This window comes from Mercenaria mercenaria, chromosome 12, assembly GCF_021730395.1.
Source record: "Mercenaria mercenaria strain notata chromosome 12, MADL_Memer_1, whole genome shotgun sequence".
In the NCBI taxonomy this organism is placed as follows: domain Eukaryota; kingdom Metazoa; phylum Mollusca; class Bivalvia; order Venerida; family Veneridae; genus Mercenaria; species Mercenaria mercenaria.
Window position 1 is genome coordinate 32721485 of NC_069372.1, and position 17319 is coordinate 32738803.

General features: G+C 34.4%; 2 protein-coding genes across 6 annotated transcripts in view; one reads left to right on the forward strand and one right to left on the reverse strand.

Moving 5' to 3' along the window:
- The window catches only part of LOC123534683 (serine/threonine-protein kinase 36-like), a 75596-nt gene extending 66190 nt beyond the window's left edge, over positions 1-9406 (reverse strand). For 3 of the 5 annotated variants that reach the window (XM_053519579.1, XM_053519578.1, XM_053519575.1), the window contains exons 1-4: positions 9274-9406; positions 4963-5090; positions 3631-3771; positions 3162-3239 (exon numbers count right to left, since the gene is read on the reverse strand). In XM_053519579.1, coding sequence (XP_053375554.1) covers positions 3162-3239; positions 3631-3771; positions 4963-5049 — 306 coding nt within the window. In that variant the 5' untranslated portion in view covers positions 5050-5090; positions 9274-9406. Of the gene's footprint in view, positions 1-3161; positions 3240-3630; positions 3772-4962; positions 5091-5783; positions 6547-8725; positions 9149-9273 lie in introns of those variants that run through there. The other 2 variants (XM_053519576.1, XM_053519577.1) reach the window with 2 other exon arrangements.
- A 4391-nt stretch (positions 9407-13797) lies between these two features.
- On the forward strand, positions 13798-16207 carry LOC123533917 (uncharacterized). The gene is made up of 3 exons (XM_045315897.2): positions 13798-13955; positions 15028-15169; positions 16064-16207. The coding sequence occupies exons 1-3, from the start codon at positions 13916-13918 to the stop codon at positions 16137-16139; spliced, it is 258 nt and encodes an 85-aa protein (XP_045171832.2). The 5' UTR covers positions 13798-13915; the 3' UTR covers positions 16140-16207.
- The last annotated feature ends 1112 nt before the right edge of the window (positions 16208-17319 follow it).

Genomic DNA, 17319 nt, shown 5'->3' on the forward strand with positions numbered 1-17319 from the left:
GGCAACAGAAAATCAAGAAAATGTACTTTATCAATTACATTAAACATACATTAATTTAGTATGGCCTAAGATCCATGCTTTCCATGAGATTTCCATGCAAGTCAGTAAAGTTTTGACATTGAGGGTTATTCAAACAGTAGCAAACACATTTGAACTAGGACACAGATTGAAAAGATTGTAAATGTTTTATAAAATTTAGATACAAACAATGTAGAATAACTAAGAAATGAACATATCACTCAAAACTCTTAATATGTGAAGATGTAAAGTCTCAGAAATAAGGACAAAGTAAACTTACATGTACTTTGAATTTTTTTAACGACCCTCATACTGCAGGCAGGTTTCAACATTTAAGGGTGTAAAATACAGAAATTTATAATTTACTGATGAAATTCCGGAGCAAATAGCATAAAACTCAGTGGATAAGTTCTTTTGTTCATAGGTGGAGCACCTGAAGGACACATTCAAACATATGATGATATAAATTATTTTCAGTTTGGATACATAACATTTCCGCAAAGTACGCACAAAAAATGACTAGATTTCATGGTGAGTTTCAGAACATTTGATTATATATTTTTATAAATTAAATGCATTTTTACAAGTGTTTATGTGTGTGTTAAATGATTAAAATGCATCTTTAGACCTCTGTAGCAGCATATCGTCTGTAAGAGTAAATAATGTGACCAACCCTAATTTCGTGACGCCATCTTGGTTTTCCCTGTCAAGTTACCTTAAGTTTCGATGTTTTTTCGAGATAATACGAGGCATTGACACCATGTGTGTAACTAGTCTAAAAGCCAACGCACGTGACTTCGATACCGTATACACGGCAGATACTTTGTGATGTTTCCTCATTCTTTGACGGAATTCTATAAAATACAATGCGTCAAAGTGAGTTACACGACACATATTCTCTGCTAAACAGCCTCAGTATTTAAAGAATACTCTGCCGCGGACCGAATGTGTACATTATTTGAACGCCGAGATCGAATTTCCCGCATATATAGTACCAAAACGTCACGCGGGTTGGCCACGGATATTTCATTTCACTTACGTTGAACTTCAATAAGCAACTACATTTTATAAAGTTATATGTTCTCTTCTGATGTAAACAAAATTTCATTTTGAAACGTTTTTTAAAAGACCGATTTGATAAACAGTGCCACTCCGGTTTTCTTTATCATTCGTGGTTGCCCGTCCATTTTTTCTTTTTTGTACAGTCTGGTTGCAAAGACGATTTTCTGCATTTGTTTCAACTGGAGCCCCAACAAATGAATCATGTATTTTTTTCAAATCAAGTAATTATAAAAATCATTTTTATCGGTTTTCCGTGTGATGTCTCATTAAATCAAAGACCTATAATGTACAATTATAGCTCTTTGATTAAATGCAGCGACCATTTGTTTGTTACCGTGATCAAACATAGCCTTTTGAAATAAACCATCCGTCGGATTCTAAATAAAAGAAGTGGATCCCCGTCGAAATGATTTGGATCCAGTCAGAAACATTAGGAAACCAGTCCAAAATGTTTAATACACCGCAGTCAGCTGTCTGCAAACATTAAAGGATGTGCCGCGCGAGCACTGATTGCATCACGCGCTAATTACGGACCGATTATCAAAGTGACAATCAGACCTATTGACACGTTTATTGATTACCTGAAGGTGCGACCAACAATTTCCTACTTGGCAGGTGATTGTGTATTGAGATATCAGACCGAAATTTTTCTTTTCTCCATTTTTACGGGACCGATTTTTTTCGTTTTTTTCACTTCACGAATCGGTCTGAAAAGTCAAAAATCGGTCCAAAACCGACAAACCGGCAAATTTCCGAAGCCCTGATAGTTATCTACCCTGATTGTCTCAGTCCAACTAATAACAATAATGAAATTTCAAATAAGTCCTGTAAGTACTTACTGATATAAATCCATTTTGATTACAATCAGGGGAGATAATCAGATATAAAATAACTCTGGAACATATGATTGGATCTGATTTGTCATGGAATCCAAGATTTATTGTTGCTGAAGATATTTTAGAAGTTTGTATCAAATAAAACCATAAATGAAGTCTCTATATGGCTGCAAAAGCCAAAATAGCCGATTTTGGACCTTTAAGGGGCCATAACTCTGGAACCCAAGATGGAATCTGGCCAGCTGAAGAAAAGAAGCAAGATCTTGTGGTGATACAATTTGTGTGCAAGTTTGGTTAAAATCATATCATAAATGAAGCTGCTATTGTGCAGACAAGGTCAAAATAGCTAATTTTGGCCCTTTCAGGGGCCATAACTCTGGAACCCATTATGGGCTCTGGCCGGTTCAAGAAAGGAACCGAGATCTTATGGTGACAGAAGTTTTGTGCAAGTTTGATTAAATTCAAATCTTAAATGAAGCTGCTATTGTGCAGACAAGATCAAAATAGCTAATTCTGGCCCTTTCAGGGGCCATAACTCTGGAACCCACAAAGGAATCTCGCCAGTTCAAGAAAGGAACCGAGATCTTATGGTGATACAAGTTGTGTGCAAGTTTGGTTAAGATCAAATCATAAATGAAGCTGCTATTGTGCAGACAAGGTCAAAATAGCTAATTCTGGCCCTTTAAGGGGGCCATAACTCTGGTACCCATAATGGAATCTGGCCAGTTCAAGAAAGGAACCAAGATCTTATGGTGATACAAGTTGTGTGCCAGTTTGGTAAAATTCAAATCATAAATAAAGCTGCTATTGTGCAGACAAGATCAAAATAGCTAATTTTGGCCCTTTCAGGGGCCATAACTCTGGAACCCATAACGGGATCTGGCCAGTTCAAGAAAGGAACCGTGATCTTATGGTGATACAAGTTGTGTGCAAGTTTGGTTAAAATAAAATCATAAATGAAACCACTATCATGCATACAAGAAATTGTTGACGGACGGACGCACGACAGACGAAGTGTGATCACAAAAGCTCACCTTGTCACTATGTGACAGGTGAGCTAAAAATAACTGTATAGGAATACTGAGAATGGTTGTGAGACATGCTCTACTTTCCATAGCAATCTTAATACTTTTTTCACAATGTCAAAACTTCAGAAAATGTCAAAACATACCATTAATGTTCATACTGAAAACAGATATAATCCGTCGTTTCATTTCAGTAGGCATGAATTAAAGCAAGACAAACCTGTTCTTCAGGAAGGTTACCATCATCTTCCAGAATTTGGAAAAGTTCTCCCTCGGCATAATCTGTAACCACGGCAACCTTGATAACAAACCAGAGAAAAATAATGGTCTTTTGTCATAAATCTACACTTAAAAAATGCTGATTTTGTAAAAAGCTATTTACTTTAAAATCCATCAGAGAGTAAAACAATGTTTTGATTTATTCCCTCTTTTTTTCATCTTAAAGTGCTTTATGTATAGGTCTATCTATATTATGTCTAAACTTGACAAGATATAAAACATTATGTCAGTGTTATTAATATTTGTCAATGTTATAGTGCTAGGACATTTCTAAAGGCATGTGCAACATGTGCATAAATTTACCAGGTAGTCCTTAAATGCATTTAAACAGTAGTATTTTTATATGTAAATGCTAAATTTTGCAAACATCACACAGTAGAAACCTCCATGCAGAATATAAATCCTAATACCTCTTTATCTGTATCAAAACTATCAGACATTTCTATAATGTTCTCATGATGCAGGTGCCTCATGATGTCAATCTCTCGACGGAGATTTCGTAACTCTTTCTCCGGCTTTCCTACTTTTGGAATAAACTTTATTGCAACTATCTGGAAATATATAAAACCTTTATATATAGACAATGTCAGAAGGCTTACGAAAAACAGTTAATTTCAGGTTCAGAAAATCATGTAAAATTTAATATCATTACTCAGAAATACAAGTAAATGTTGTGGCAATGTAACAATGTAGAAGAAATTGTAGAACAAAATTTGGTAATTTTGACCAAGGCAACAAAACGCCCCTTTGATTTTGTTAAATTACAAAGTTATAGACATAAACTGAACTAGATATGTCCATAGGACACCAGTACTCCCACTTCTTGTTACTGTACATAGTTTTATGACTCTAAGTGAAATCAAGCACTTTATGTATTTTTCACTAAATCAAGGACCATAACTCTGCTCTGGCTGAGTGAAATCCCAGTTGCTTTAAACAATATTTTATTCATCATAATTTCAGTTGTTACAATATTACATACATTAACATAAGAGGATTGAGTAGGAAGCTATTAGCTTTTTTATAAACTCTCTCCCTAATCCCAACTGGAACACTGGGTGCACAATAACAATCCTGTGATGTTTCATGACTCTAGGTCAAATACTTTTAGTGGTACATAGGACAAAAACTTTTAAGCCCTAAATGCTTATTTTTGCCTAAGTCAAGGGCCATAACTCTGGTCCTGCAGACTGAAATCCAGAAAAAAAATTCAGGTGCACACATTCACATGCAGAATAATATTCTACATGGTTTCATGACTCTAGGTCAAATAACTTGCAATATATAATAGTCCTGTAATGTTTTATGACTCAAAGTCATATACTTTTTTCGATACATACATGCAAAACAAACTTGTATGCCCTTTATGCATATTTTTGCCAAACAAAACCCCAGGTGCATTTCACATATTCAGTTCAGTTTCTGAAGAATCTGCTGAAAAGATGACATATTTGGGATAAAAAGACCTGTTATATGGGATGCGTAGATTTGTCTCTGCCTTTGTCATATTAACCACAGGGATTTTGTATGAAGAAAATTTTGTACTTATTTTACCACATTACTTATAGAACTATATACTGTACTAAATGAAAAACCTTGTAAAATCATGTATGTCAAGATATGCAGTCATTGAATGTATTATTTCAGGAAAGTTTCATCTTGTGTAAGCCATTGAGTGAAGTCCAGTGTATTTCTACCTGACATTGTCACAAGCGATTGACTGAAAATTACACAAGCCATACCTGTCCAGTGTATTTCTTCCTGCCTTTGTAAACCTTCCCAAAGGAACCTTCGCCAATAAGCTCCAACACATGATAGTTGTCTGCCATCACTGTCACTTACAACATGTATACCATTTACAATAACATTACTGAAATGAAAAAAAAATGTAAATCAAATGACCCAGATTGTTCTATTTTTAACTTCAATAAAAAAAATGGATATACTAAAAATAGAATTTGACCTCTGAAATTGTTTGAAGCATTAACTTCATATTTTAGTGACAAAGAGCCTGTAAACTTGAAGACAATACTTTTCAATATGTAAGTACAATTATATAGACCTAAGGGGTGCAAAAAAACTTCATTCCAGTTAAGTAAACAGCTACATGATGATGTATACTATAAGGAATGGAGAGCAACTACCAATAGCGTTTTTTCCAGGACCTAAAAGGAACATGGTGTTGTTTAGGGAAAAGGGGCACTTAGTGCACCAATGGAACAAAAAGGGCAATCATTTCAACTTCTATTATAGTCAGTTGTTCATTGTTTCCTTCAACTAATCACAAGTAACAGTCAGTAAGTCACTTGTCTAGCTTGTTCCAGTTGTTGCACTCAAATTATGAATCAGACACACACATCACTCAGTCCTTATATAATAATAATAAACATTCTCTTATGTACAAAATCCACAATGAATTAGTTGCCATCCCCAAAGAAGGCTTTTTAGTTCGCCCAACACGTCACTTCCATTTCCTCAGTTACAAGATATTCACAGCAACTACAGTTTACTTAAAGTATCCTTTCTTCCCAAGAACAATATATTATTACAACAATATTATTACCTCCTGCTGTTGTCCACCTCCCAACCCATGAGCAGTTCAATGCAGCCATTTGCATGCAGTATTGATCATGTCTCACCTTAAACTGCCTGATAGCTGATTTTATACTTTTAATTTTAACCAAGCTATATTTCCTTGCTTTTTAAACTTCAGTCTATTAATATTTTTTTGTGGTTTGACGCACCAAATGCCTATGTCCCTATGAGAGGTTTCACATTATCAGAAGACAGATAGATATATGAGGTGCCTCAATATTTTCCAATCAAAAGAAGATCAACAACAACAATAACGTTATTTTTTATTTTGTAAAATACCATCAGGGAAGATCAATCTGTTCTAGGGTATTTCTGCTGTGGGAAACACTGCTTGTGCAGTCACAGTTGTTACAGCCACAGTGTGCTGCCAACCTGTTAATTCATAATTTTAACATGTCCAAAACATTGCAGAATGATACTTATTTCACTTGGGTAGTGATTACATTTTACTTGGGACTTTATTGTAGACTCCTTGTGTAAAATCTCAAACTTTAAACTAAAAGAAAGGTATTAAATCCATATAATATTTCAATGAAACTTCAAAGTTTTGTTGTTTGCAGCATCATCTGGGACATGTGCAATGAAAAATCTTAATGAAGTTAATTGGATTTCTAAAATAGTTTGATATGTATTTCTAAAGTCACTATATGTTCATTGTAAATATACTTTGTTATACCCAAGTGAAAACTAGCGGGTACATGAAAATGTAACTCTCTGATTGGTCAGTTAGAACGGGACGGTATACTTTGCAGACAAGAACTGCAGACACTATACACAAAGAAGGATTTTGCAGACAACATAGGTAAAGAAGGATATTGGATTTTGCAGACACTATATGTAAAGAACAAAAGGTGTGAATGTATTAAGGGATGGTTGAGTGAACTGATAATGTTTAAACTTTTTATTATGTCACTGATTTTTTATTGATTTAAGAACAAGATTTAAATGAGAATTATGGTTTATAAAATATTCAAAATATTATTTACAATTAATAATATAATGACAATAATAACAGATGGTAATAATGATAGAAATCTAATATTAATAATAATTATTATTATTATTATCATTATTTGTTATTATTATTAATAGTTTTTATTACTAATTGTATATAGTATTTTGAATATTCTATAACCATAATTCTCATTTAAATATTATTATTGATAACAGTTATAAATACTAAAAGGGTATATGGTCATATAAGGGAGTTACTAATTTACAGTTTGACATACTCAAATAAGACAAGAAAAGTGAATGTTTCTGGTTTATTTTACTCTGAAATCATCTTGTAAAAACATTTTTTCTTTATTCTTACTTGTCTGCAAAATTCAACTGAAATCTGTCTGCAAAAACTGCTGATATGTGTACAGCATTCCAAAAGTTAATTCTTTATTCTTTCTTGTCTGCAAAATTCAACAGATATATGTATATTATTACACCAGTCTATGCTTTATTTTTACTTGTCTGCCAAATTCAACTGAACTCTGTCTGCAAAATGCAGTAACTGTTGATATATGTACAGTATCCTTTAAGTTTATTCTTTCTTGTCTGCAAAATTCAACTGCAGTCTCTCTGCAAAATGCAGTTAATGTTGCGGTTTTATCATATTATATTAATTCTTTCATTATTTCTACTTGTCTGAAAAATTCAACTGATATATGATAGAAATACAAAGATTTATTCCTTATTCTTACTTGTACTGATATATGTATATTGCTTTATTTCTACTTGTCTGTAAAATTCAGCTGAAATCTGTCTGCAAAATGCTGTAACTGCTGATATATGTACAGTATTCCATAAGTTTATTCTTTATTCTGTCTGCAAAATTGCAGTCTCTCTGCAATTGGGAAAAGTTTTAAAGGTAATCATTCTTGAAAGGCAGTGGCTAGGTAGCCGGTTCCAGTTACCTGTTTTTTTTGCCATATTTACACACTCGTATCATATTGGCCGATACTATGTTATGTTATCAACAAATGGCAAAAGTGTCGTTATCGTCATCGGCGTGTTTAAATGGCATGTTTATTAATTAAAAGTAAAATTTTTAATGAATTTTTGTAGTTTGTATAAATTGAACAAAAAATAAAAATTGATTGATGATTTCAACTGTCGGCGATCCTTTAGAATTTAGTCTTTTTGATATGTACATGTAATTTTACATTTCACATTTATCACGCTACCTTAGAATAAATGTTCAAACAAACAATTAGAACCAATCAAGATCATTGACTTATAGACAAATCGGCGAAGAAATTAATAAGTAATTAGTTAATTAATTAAAGACGCACATAGAAGTGCGAAAGAGATGATTATTTAAACTGTTCACTTAAAAAAAGGCTTAGGAAATGATCAAACGCCGTTATGTTCAGTAGAGCCGCATCATTTTATGTACGATGATTCTCTTTGTTTTATCTTTTCTTAACTGTTTGTTTTGTTTTCTTTTAAGATTGAATCACTGTATCTCGAATATGTATCGAGTACATTCTAACATAACAAAATGTCCGCCGATATGATATGAGTGCGTAAATACGGCAAAATAAACAGGTATTTTACACAAATAATAAATCACAAAAAATGTATTTTATTTAACTAATATAATGATCCTTATAACTCTTTATAGATACAGTTTATTAAAGCCGGCTACCTTTACTTACATGTTTCATATACGATATGTATATATAGAGCCGGCTAACTAGCCACTGCCTTCTTTTAAACATTTTTAAACGCTTTTTCCACATTTTTCTTAGTATTTACAGTCATAAATTCATAAGCAAAAAATGGTATAAAATTCGTACGTCATACAGATCAGCACGTGTGTAAAATCGGAAAAATAATGACGTCCCGAATTGAGGAGAGGGCACGAATTGGGGAAACACAAGGATAGTGTCTGCAAAGTCCAATATCATTCTTTACCTATGTTGTCAGCAAAATCCTTCTTTGTGTATAGTGTCTGCAGTACTTGTCTGCAAAGTATTCTGTTCCAGTTAGAACCCCTGATGTCATGATAATTCAATTTGCTAGTTAGAATTTTTGACAGCTGTGCCAAATGCATTGCTGAAAATATTCTAGAACTTTGGGAGCAGACATTGGAGTTGAAATCCTATGATTTAATTTCCTTATTATTTGTCTGGGCTGATAAAACAGAGATATTTGTTTGATTTAGATGTTTAATACTGTTGATATGGGGCGATGGGCTAACCAGTTTTGTTCTTTTTAGACTGTTCACAGACTATTTCAAGAATTGTTCTTTCTGATAATTTGGATAGTTTAATGGTTACATTAATTAATGTAGCAAAAAACTGCTACTAACATTTGTATTTAGCAGAGCTGGAGAAGCATTTAAATGGGTTCGGAATTATGAGAAAAAGGGCAACAGCTACCAGTTTTCGCGACATAGACTGAATGTCAAGTTAGGTTTCTCTATCAAAATACAATCATATGAAGAATGTACATAAACAGACCTTTAAATTTACAGTTAGTATTGATTATTGACTGTCATCTCATATGAAAACAAATAACCCTATCACTGTAAATCAGTTAAATTCATCTACGACAACCATGTAAGTTGAGATTTGTTTACATCTCACTCTGCGCATGTGCAAGGAATGTAGACTGGTTAATCGAAGATAGATAAAAAGCGACAAGAAACACTTACAGCGCGTCGAAGCATCAAGAACTTATCCGTTTATCTTTTAATTTCAATTTTACCTTAAACATTTTTTTCAGATCTGTCCGACAATGTTGCCCCTCTAAAGTGACACTAGTATTGACTGATTGTAAACAAAATATCTATGGAATAACCTACCAAAACCAATTCTATTAGAAGTAAGGCAAGACTGTTTGCAGATGATACCATAGTATACCTTACAGTCAAGTCTACATCTGATGCCCAAACACTACAAAAAGATTTGTACGCCCTTGAAAAGTGGGAACGGGACTGGTCAATGGAATTTAATCCAGACAAGTGTGGGGTGCTGAGAATTACTCGCAAACGAAACCCTGTCATGTTTCCTTACACCCTGCATGACAAGGAACTGAAATCTACCGATACCGCTAAATACTTAGGTGTTACACTAACTAAAGACTTAAACTGGTCTGAACATATTAATACTATTTCCTCTAAAGCAAATAACTCTCTTAAATTCATCAAAAGAAATGTTCAGACAACAAACAAAAAGGTCAAAGAGAAAGCCTATAACACCTATGCCCGTCCACAACTCGAGTATTGCTCATCCATCTGGCACCCCTGGCAAAAGTCCCTCTCATACAAAGTCGAAAAAGTGCAAAGATCAGCTGCACGGTTTATCTTTAACGACTATAGTTATACAAGCAGTGTAACCCAGATGATAAACACACTGAACTGGCAAACTTTAGAACAACGGCGCATACAATCTAGAAGTCTCTCATCTATTTTTACAAAATCCGAACGATTCATGTATGCGTCGACCATAACCATCTAACTCCGACCAGAAACCTTAACTACCTAATTCCACAGTCCCGTACTCAATACCACATGAACTCCTTCTTCCCCCGTACAATTAGACTATGGAATGGCCTTCCTCAATATGTACAGTCCAGCCCCAGCCTCAACATATTTGCTGAGTGGCTGGCTACTGTACATCTGCTGTAACTTCCTTCACTATGTTTTTAACTTAGCACCTGTAGTAATTTTTATTCTTTGCACCTAATGAGTTTTCTCATTTTTTAACACTGCCCAGACAAGCGCCTTCCAGTCATAATCGCTAATGATTGTTGGAAGTAACATGTAGATGTAGATGTAGAAACCTGTATCTCAAACAAAATCAACTAATATAAACCGCTCTCTGTACCTCATTCCTGCTGGTATCCATCTTCATCATGGTGTCGGGGGGTGTGGGGGTGGGGGTGAAAAGGGTACTCCTAGATAATCCCTAATAGGATTGTCTATGGGTATGGATCCAGTAGAACCAGATTCTAAGGGCAAGTATCCGTACCCATAGACACTTCCATACTATAAACATGTGAATAAAACATAATGAAATGCCGATCGACGCAGTGGTCCAGTGGTACACTGTCGGAAAACGAAATCAGGTTTCGTGGGTTGTATCCCCCGTCATTCACCTAAAATCATTGTCATGCTGATCAGAACCCTGTGCATTGGTGCTTTGCACTTGGCACGTTAAAGAACCAATGAAGCTTTTTAATTCTAACAGGAGAGTCTGTATGTTGCACCGTTCAATACAAAAATCTTTAAATAAGTACACATGATATGAAAAGTACAAATTTATTGTTGGTTTCCTGTAAATTTTGACAAGGTGAATTTATGTGTTTATCAAACAAGCGTTTAGTAATAACACTGAACATCTCTTATTTGCGGTTTGTTTTTTCTTGTTGAATTTACACATTTGAGCTTTATTCAAAATTAAACGAGGTTTCTTGTGTCTTGCCTTGCTGTCACTACTAAATCTCTTTGGTCATTCGTATAAAATATTAGTAAAATAGGCAATGAAGCATTATCATACAAGCCCATAAACCCTAAACTCTCCATAATCGAATCGAGTTTTAGAGGTCGAAATATACACGACATATTTTCTTGTAGTGAAAAATGTATAGACAGTTTGCCAGGTTGGAATAAAAGCCTACCGCACTGAGTCCTATAGGCGTAGCAAATATTTGTAGGGCTGATAATACAGCATTAATTTATGTGTGGAATAAATGTTAAAAACATATTATCGCACTGAGTCCTATAGGCGTAGCAAATATTTGTAGGGCTGATAATACAACATTAATTTGTGTTGAATAAATGTTAAAAACATATTATCGCACTGAGTCCTATAGGCGTAGCAAATATTTGTAGGGCTGATAATACAACATTAATTTATGTGTGGAATAAATGTTAAAAACATATTATCTGTATGTATCTAAAACACAACAATATAATCTTCTTAAGGTTTGTTGAAAATAACTACATTTAAAATGAACCGTCTTTTCTATATATCTTTTGCCGAAAACAGTACTAACAAGAAATGTCTTTTAAAAAATATGGTCGGTGCACTGTACTTGGAAAAGTATAAATTTGGTAAGTGGAAAAAACTTAAAAAGAAAACGTTTTAAAACATGAACTTTGAAGGTGAAAGAAATGAATAGGTTATAATCAAGGTTAAACTTTGTGATAGACAGAGCAAAAACAATATGCCCCCAGATAATTTGAGGGCTTAACAAGCTGACAGAAAGAAAATACTTTCTGAAAATTGTACAACTCATTTGAAAGAAATAAGTCCAAGGCAAGAGGCAACAGTCTATACTTTTTTGTTCAATTCTTTCATAACCCATGTGACAAGCACAACCTGAAGAGGTTAATTATGTTAGGTTTCGGGAGGTAGTGCAAGATACAACTTTATGCACCTGTCAATATTTTGCCCGCCCAGGGGGGCGGCGGGCTGACCCAGGGGAATTTGACACCCTAGAGCCTTGTTGGTACATCAAATGTTTGTCTAATTCCCGCCTGTCGGGAATGGCCTTCTGTCTAAAGTCCCGTGTATGCCCGCCGCTCCCCCGGGCGGGAAAATATTGACAGGTGCATTAATCCCAATTCAGACCTGCTGTGTGTAGCAGGCGTAGGTGGATGAATGGTATCTTGGTTTAAAGTCTCATCCGAAAGACCATTAGTTATCAGACCATTAGAATCTGTGCACACGTCTTTTTTATTAGCCGAATTTCCTTCGGAGACAATGATGCTTTGGAAAAAATATAAAACTGGTTTCAAACGTGCAGAACTACCTTAATTTTCCACAGTTTATAAACTACACCCACATAGTGCGCGAGGTGTGTAAGACCAAGTTTAGAAAGTGTGTTCGTTTTGAATTTCGGACAATCTGTTGAGTGATAGCGATAACCCTTATGTTACAACTTTTTTGTAGTATAAAGATTTCTGTTATTAAAATCCTCTAGCTTGCAAAACGAGTGAGCTGAGATACCGTATGATGTTGAGGGGCATCTGCGTCCAATTGGCGAGGGGTTGGGGTGGAGAGAAGTAACAATTTCAAAGTTGAAATCGTATCCTTTATATTTTTGTTTCTAAATTACTGTTGCAAGTCCAAAGACGACGCTTCTAAATCTGAGGTATTAGCTTTATTAAGTTGTAATTCTTTCGGATGAATGCATTTCAGCATTTCTGAAAAAAAAACAGCAACATAGAATGTCCATATTTAAAATATCATCAAGGTACCTCGATGTGTAATTAAAAGGTTCAATAATAAAGGACAAACTAAGCATGAAATCTCGTTCATAGAAGTATAAAATTAAATCAGCAATGAGTGGGGAGCAGTGAGTCCCAGTTGCGAAATCGCGTGATCACATGTCCACGAGGTGTAATAGTTAAATTATATGCTCATTTCATTACATGTATCTGCCAGATAGTTAGCATTTTCTCTAGCAACATGTTTTATTAATTAAAGCTACTAGTTTTTCCTTTATGAGATTATGTGACGGTAAAAGTATAAATACTAGAAAAATTGTAAGCTCATATAATAGAGTACTTGTATCTTTCTTTCACATCTTTTTAAAAACATCTCCGGATTCTAGAAAGACGAAAACAGATTTTAACACAAGAGTCCTTACATTTTACAGTAATACCTCTCTATACGTGGTCTTTTCTTGCAATTAGACACAAAGAACAACATTTTTGTAGTATATATAATATTGAATTAGCAATGTACCGATTCAGCTTTAAGTTGGGGTTTATGTAATTTTTTGGATCCAGCTTTGTTTATCACCGATTCTGACTTTAAAATTGATACATTGACCTACGTGATCTGTATTAATATTTGTCACATCTAGTGGCGATATGTGATAAATTTTCGTATTTTTCAACTCATTTTGCAATTAATTTGTGTAATAAATGCGGTATTTTGGTGAGAACTTGTGTTTAAATATATCGCTTAATGGGATTAGATTTTATGCCTATGCGTTTCTTTTGTCTTTCAGTGTACTGTCATTAAAGTACACAACACAAGGAACTGAAAGGAACAGGATAACTGGCAAATATAGATGCCCTACTTATGTTATCAGACAGAATAATTCCTTGTCACTGACGTAAATCTTAAACATTTCAAAACAAGCACCATGAAGACTGAAGCAGTATTATTCCTGATATTTCTAACAGGTTGGTTACTATTATACGATTTTTAATACCTGGTGGTATACCGAGAATGTAGTAACAACGTGTGAAGGCAAAGAGCATTGTCTAAGATTGTCTTAAGTTTCGCATAGGCGAACACTATTTAAAGAAGTAAAAGTTTCAAATTCTATTTTTTTTTCATAATGGCGTACATGATCACGTTGCGTATAGGACACTTTTTACATGCTTCCAAAAACGTTCGGAGACACGCATTTTTTGAAACATCTCTACTGTATCATTAAAGCAAAAACACACTACCTCGATATTGTATATCCTGATGCGCAACACCAGCATCGGAAGTCGCGCAACCCATTTCTGCGGGAACTGGATTGTGCGTTTACACCCGTGATTCTTGTATATGAGCGCAATACTACCCACCCAAGCATCGACGTAGTGTTTTCTGGTTTTGATTAATTTTTATTTAATCTCTGTTATTACTCAATGGGTTTTGCTTGAAACTTAGTTGTTCCGCATCATCACCTATATCGTAATAGAAACGGTCCATAACTCTGACGCCAATATTACATCAATATTCCCCTGTTTTACTTGAATTTCAGGTTGAAGTTTTGATGCACTTCCACCCTACATTTGTTACTGTTAATTGAATTCGATTCCAACTTAAGGCAGTTGTTCCACTTCGCTTATTGTGTAAGCTGTGACTTTGACCTTTGACCTAAAATGCAACAGGGGTTATCTACTGACTACAGGCAATCATTCCAAGAAGTTTTTATGTACTTTGACCTATAAAACAAGGATCATCTACTGACTACAGGCATCCCATGGTTTGGAAGTCGGAGGCCTAAGCATTTTACAGTAATTGGTTAGAAACTGTTCATTCTCAATGACCCATCGCAGTACTCTAGCTGTCACTCGAGTGTCTGACTTCTATGCAAGTTATATTCTGTATTCACTCAGACCAAACACATATTCTCTATATCACCCCTGGAGCTATGAAACTAAGCAACAGGTAATTTGGTTGTCTCTCAGACGGCTCTTGTATATATTGTTTGCAGGTTTAATTAAATAAATTCTGTATTCATTGTAATGGTTGTTTCAGGCATATCAAGCAGACCAAGGCGGTTCCTTGACTGTGATGATTTTGATTGTTCAGATCCGGTTTCCCCAGTTTGCGGAAGTAATGGACAGACGTACGCAAGTCAATGTGAAATGGACATGGAAAATAAAAGAAGAGTCTGCTGGTAACTTGTTAGTGACAGAGATATTTTCACGATATTATTAACTTCTTGTACATGCATGTCGGGTTATAATATTGCACGAAAACTAGAAACACTAACTTTCTATTTGAATGCTGACTAAAACATTTAATTTTTCATATTACTAAACAAAGTTCCACATCACAGTTTCATATACATATTATATCATATATGATCCACTTTATTTTAGATGGCATGTTACCTTAGACTCATTTTCTCCAAATTCTCAGAATACCTGGTCCCTTTGTATACACTTTTATATGAATGGATAAGGAAAGCCTGAAAAGACGTTAATTTCACCTGAAAGCCATCCTCAAGCCTTTCATAACGTTGAAAGAATTTTTAAAATCGGTCCACTATAGAAAAAGCCTTTCATAACGTTGAAAGAATTTTTAAAATCGGTCCACTATAGAAAGATATGGCAGTTTGAAATTTAAGAAAATTGCTGATCATGGAGGCCGCCATTTTGTGTTTTTATGACATCATTTACACATTCTTTATTTAGCAAATAACCTTTTAAATAGATTAATTTTATATGTTTCTTGAGTGTAAGATGTAAAACATAATAATTTCTTTCATTATAGCTGAAAAAATAGAGAATTTTTTTTACAGAAATAAGTAAATACAGTTCAAATATGTGTCTAGAAATTTAATAAATCCACCATTTTGTTTTTTGTTGCCATGGAAACAAAATGGCCGCTATTTTGATCAAATATTTAAATGCTCATAACTTTCTCATTTTAAAGTCGATTTTGAAAATTCTTTCACTTCTTTAAATGATTAAAGAAATCCAAGCAGATGAAATTAACATCAAAATAACATTGCCTTTCCCTTTAAATACTCTTGTTGAATTTTCAACATTTCAAATTATATTTTCAGGATTGGCCATTATAACATGATAATGAAAGTGAGGGATGGACCTTGTGATTCTACAACCACTGCCACAGTCGCTTAACAATTGATCTTACTTCTTTATTATTCAAGTCTTGTCTCAAAGTAAATGAAATTAATATTTTACAGCTCTGCAATAGTTTACAGTTTGTTTAAAGAACATTAATAAAATTAGATCCATTTTTAACAATGAAGGCCCTGTATCGCTCGCCTGATCTAGTTGTTACCCCAGATGAGCTAGTACCTAATTTTGCCTATATATGTCAGAGACAAACATTTTGAACATGTTTAATGTAAAATCAGCTAGATCATTAACCAAGGTTTTCAATAATTTGACCAAGTGACACAGTTTAGACCTGAGGTATCCCACTAGAATTTGATCTAGATTACATACAGACAAACATTCTGACAATGATTTATGATGATCAAGTTGAAAAAGTGGCCTCTGAAGTGTTAATAAAGTTTTCTATGATTTGACCTAATGACCTAGTTTTTCCCCAAACTGACCCAGTTACAAATTTATCCCAGATTTTAAACAGAAAAATATTCCTACCAAGTCTTATGAAGATCAGGAAGAAAATGTGGCCTTTGATTCTGTAGAGACAAATAAATGTGAAATAAATAAATGAAAATGTGGCCCCTGGAGTGTTAACATGGTTATTCTATGATTTGACATAGTGACCTCACCTAGTTTTTCACCTCAGGTAATCCTGATTTTCTAAGCTAACTGTAAAGAATTCAACCCCCACTCCCCCGCACCCCGAAGGAAATTCGAACCCTCCTCTATAAGGGGCAAGTGATTTAAAGCCAGTGGCCATAACCACTTGGCCGGGAAGGCCATTTGTAATCCAGATAATCCAGTTCTGAGCTTGATCTAGACACAAAAATTCTGACATAGTTTTAAAAAGATCAAACAGAAAATGTGGCCTCAAGTGTGTTAACAAGGTTTTTCTATGACTTGACCTTGTGACCCAGTTTTTGATCTCAGGTAAACCAGTTTTGAACTTTTCCTAGATTTCATTAGACAAACATTCTGACAGAGTTCCATAGAGGTAGACTAGAATTGTGTCCTTATGACACGGATGTCCCTACATACTGCACAATTCCGTATCTAGGTTCTTCACCTATGCAACTTTAAACCCATTCCTTCAAGCAATATGTGGAGTTGAACACAAAAAAAAACCCAATTCACTGAATTATTTGTCTTGGTCGTATCTTCAAATATATGATCAAGACAAGTAAAT

Bases quoted from the DNA above. Each gene is read 5' to 3' on its own strand.
- LOC123533917 (XM_045315897.2), top strand. From the start codon at position 13,916: ATGAAGACTGAAGCAGTATTATTCCTGATATTTCTAACAG. The intron at 13,956-15,027 runs GTTGGTTACTAT...TGGTTGTTTCAG, and splicing joins ATTCCTGATATTTCTAACAG to GCATATCAAGCAGACCAAGG. The intron at 15,170-16,063 runs GTAACTTGTTAG...TTATATTTTCAG, and splicing joins AATAAAAGAAGAGTCTGCTG to GATTGGCCATTATAACATGA.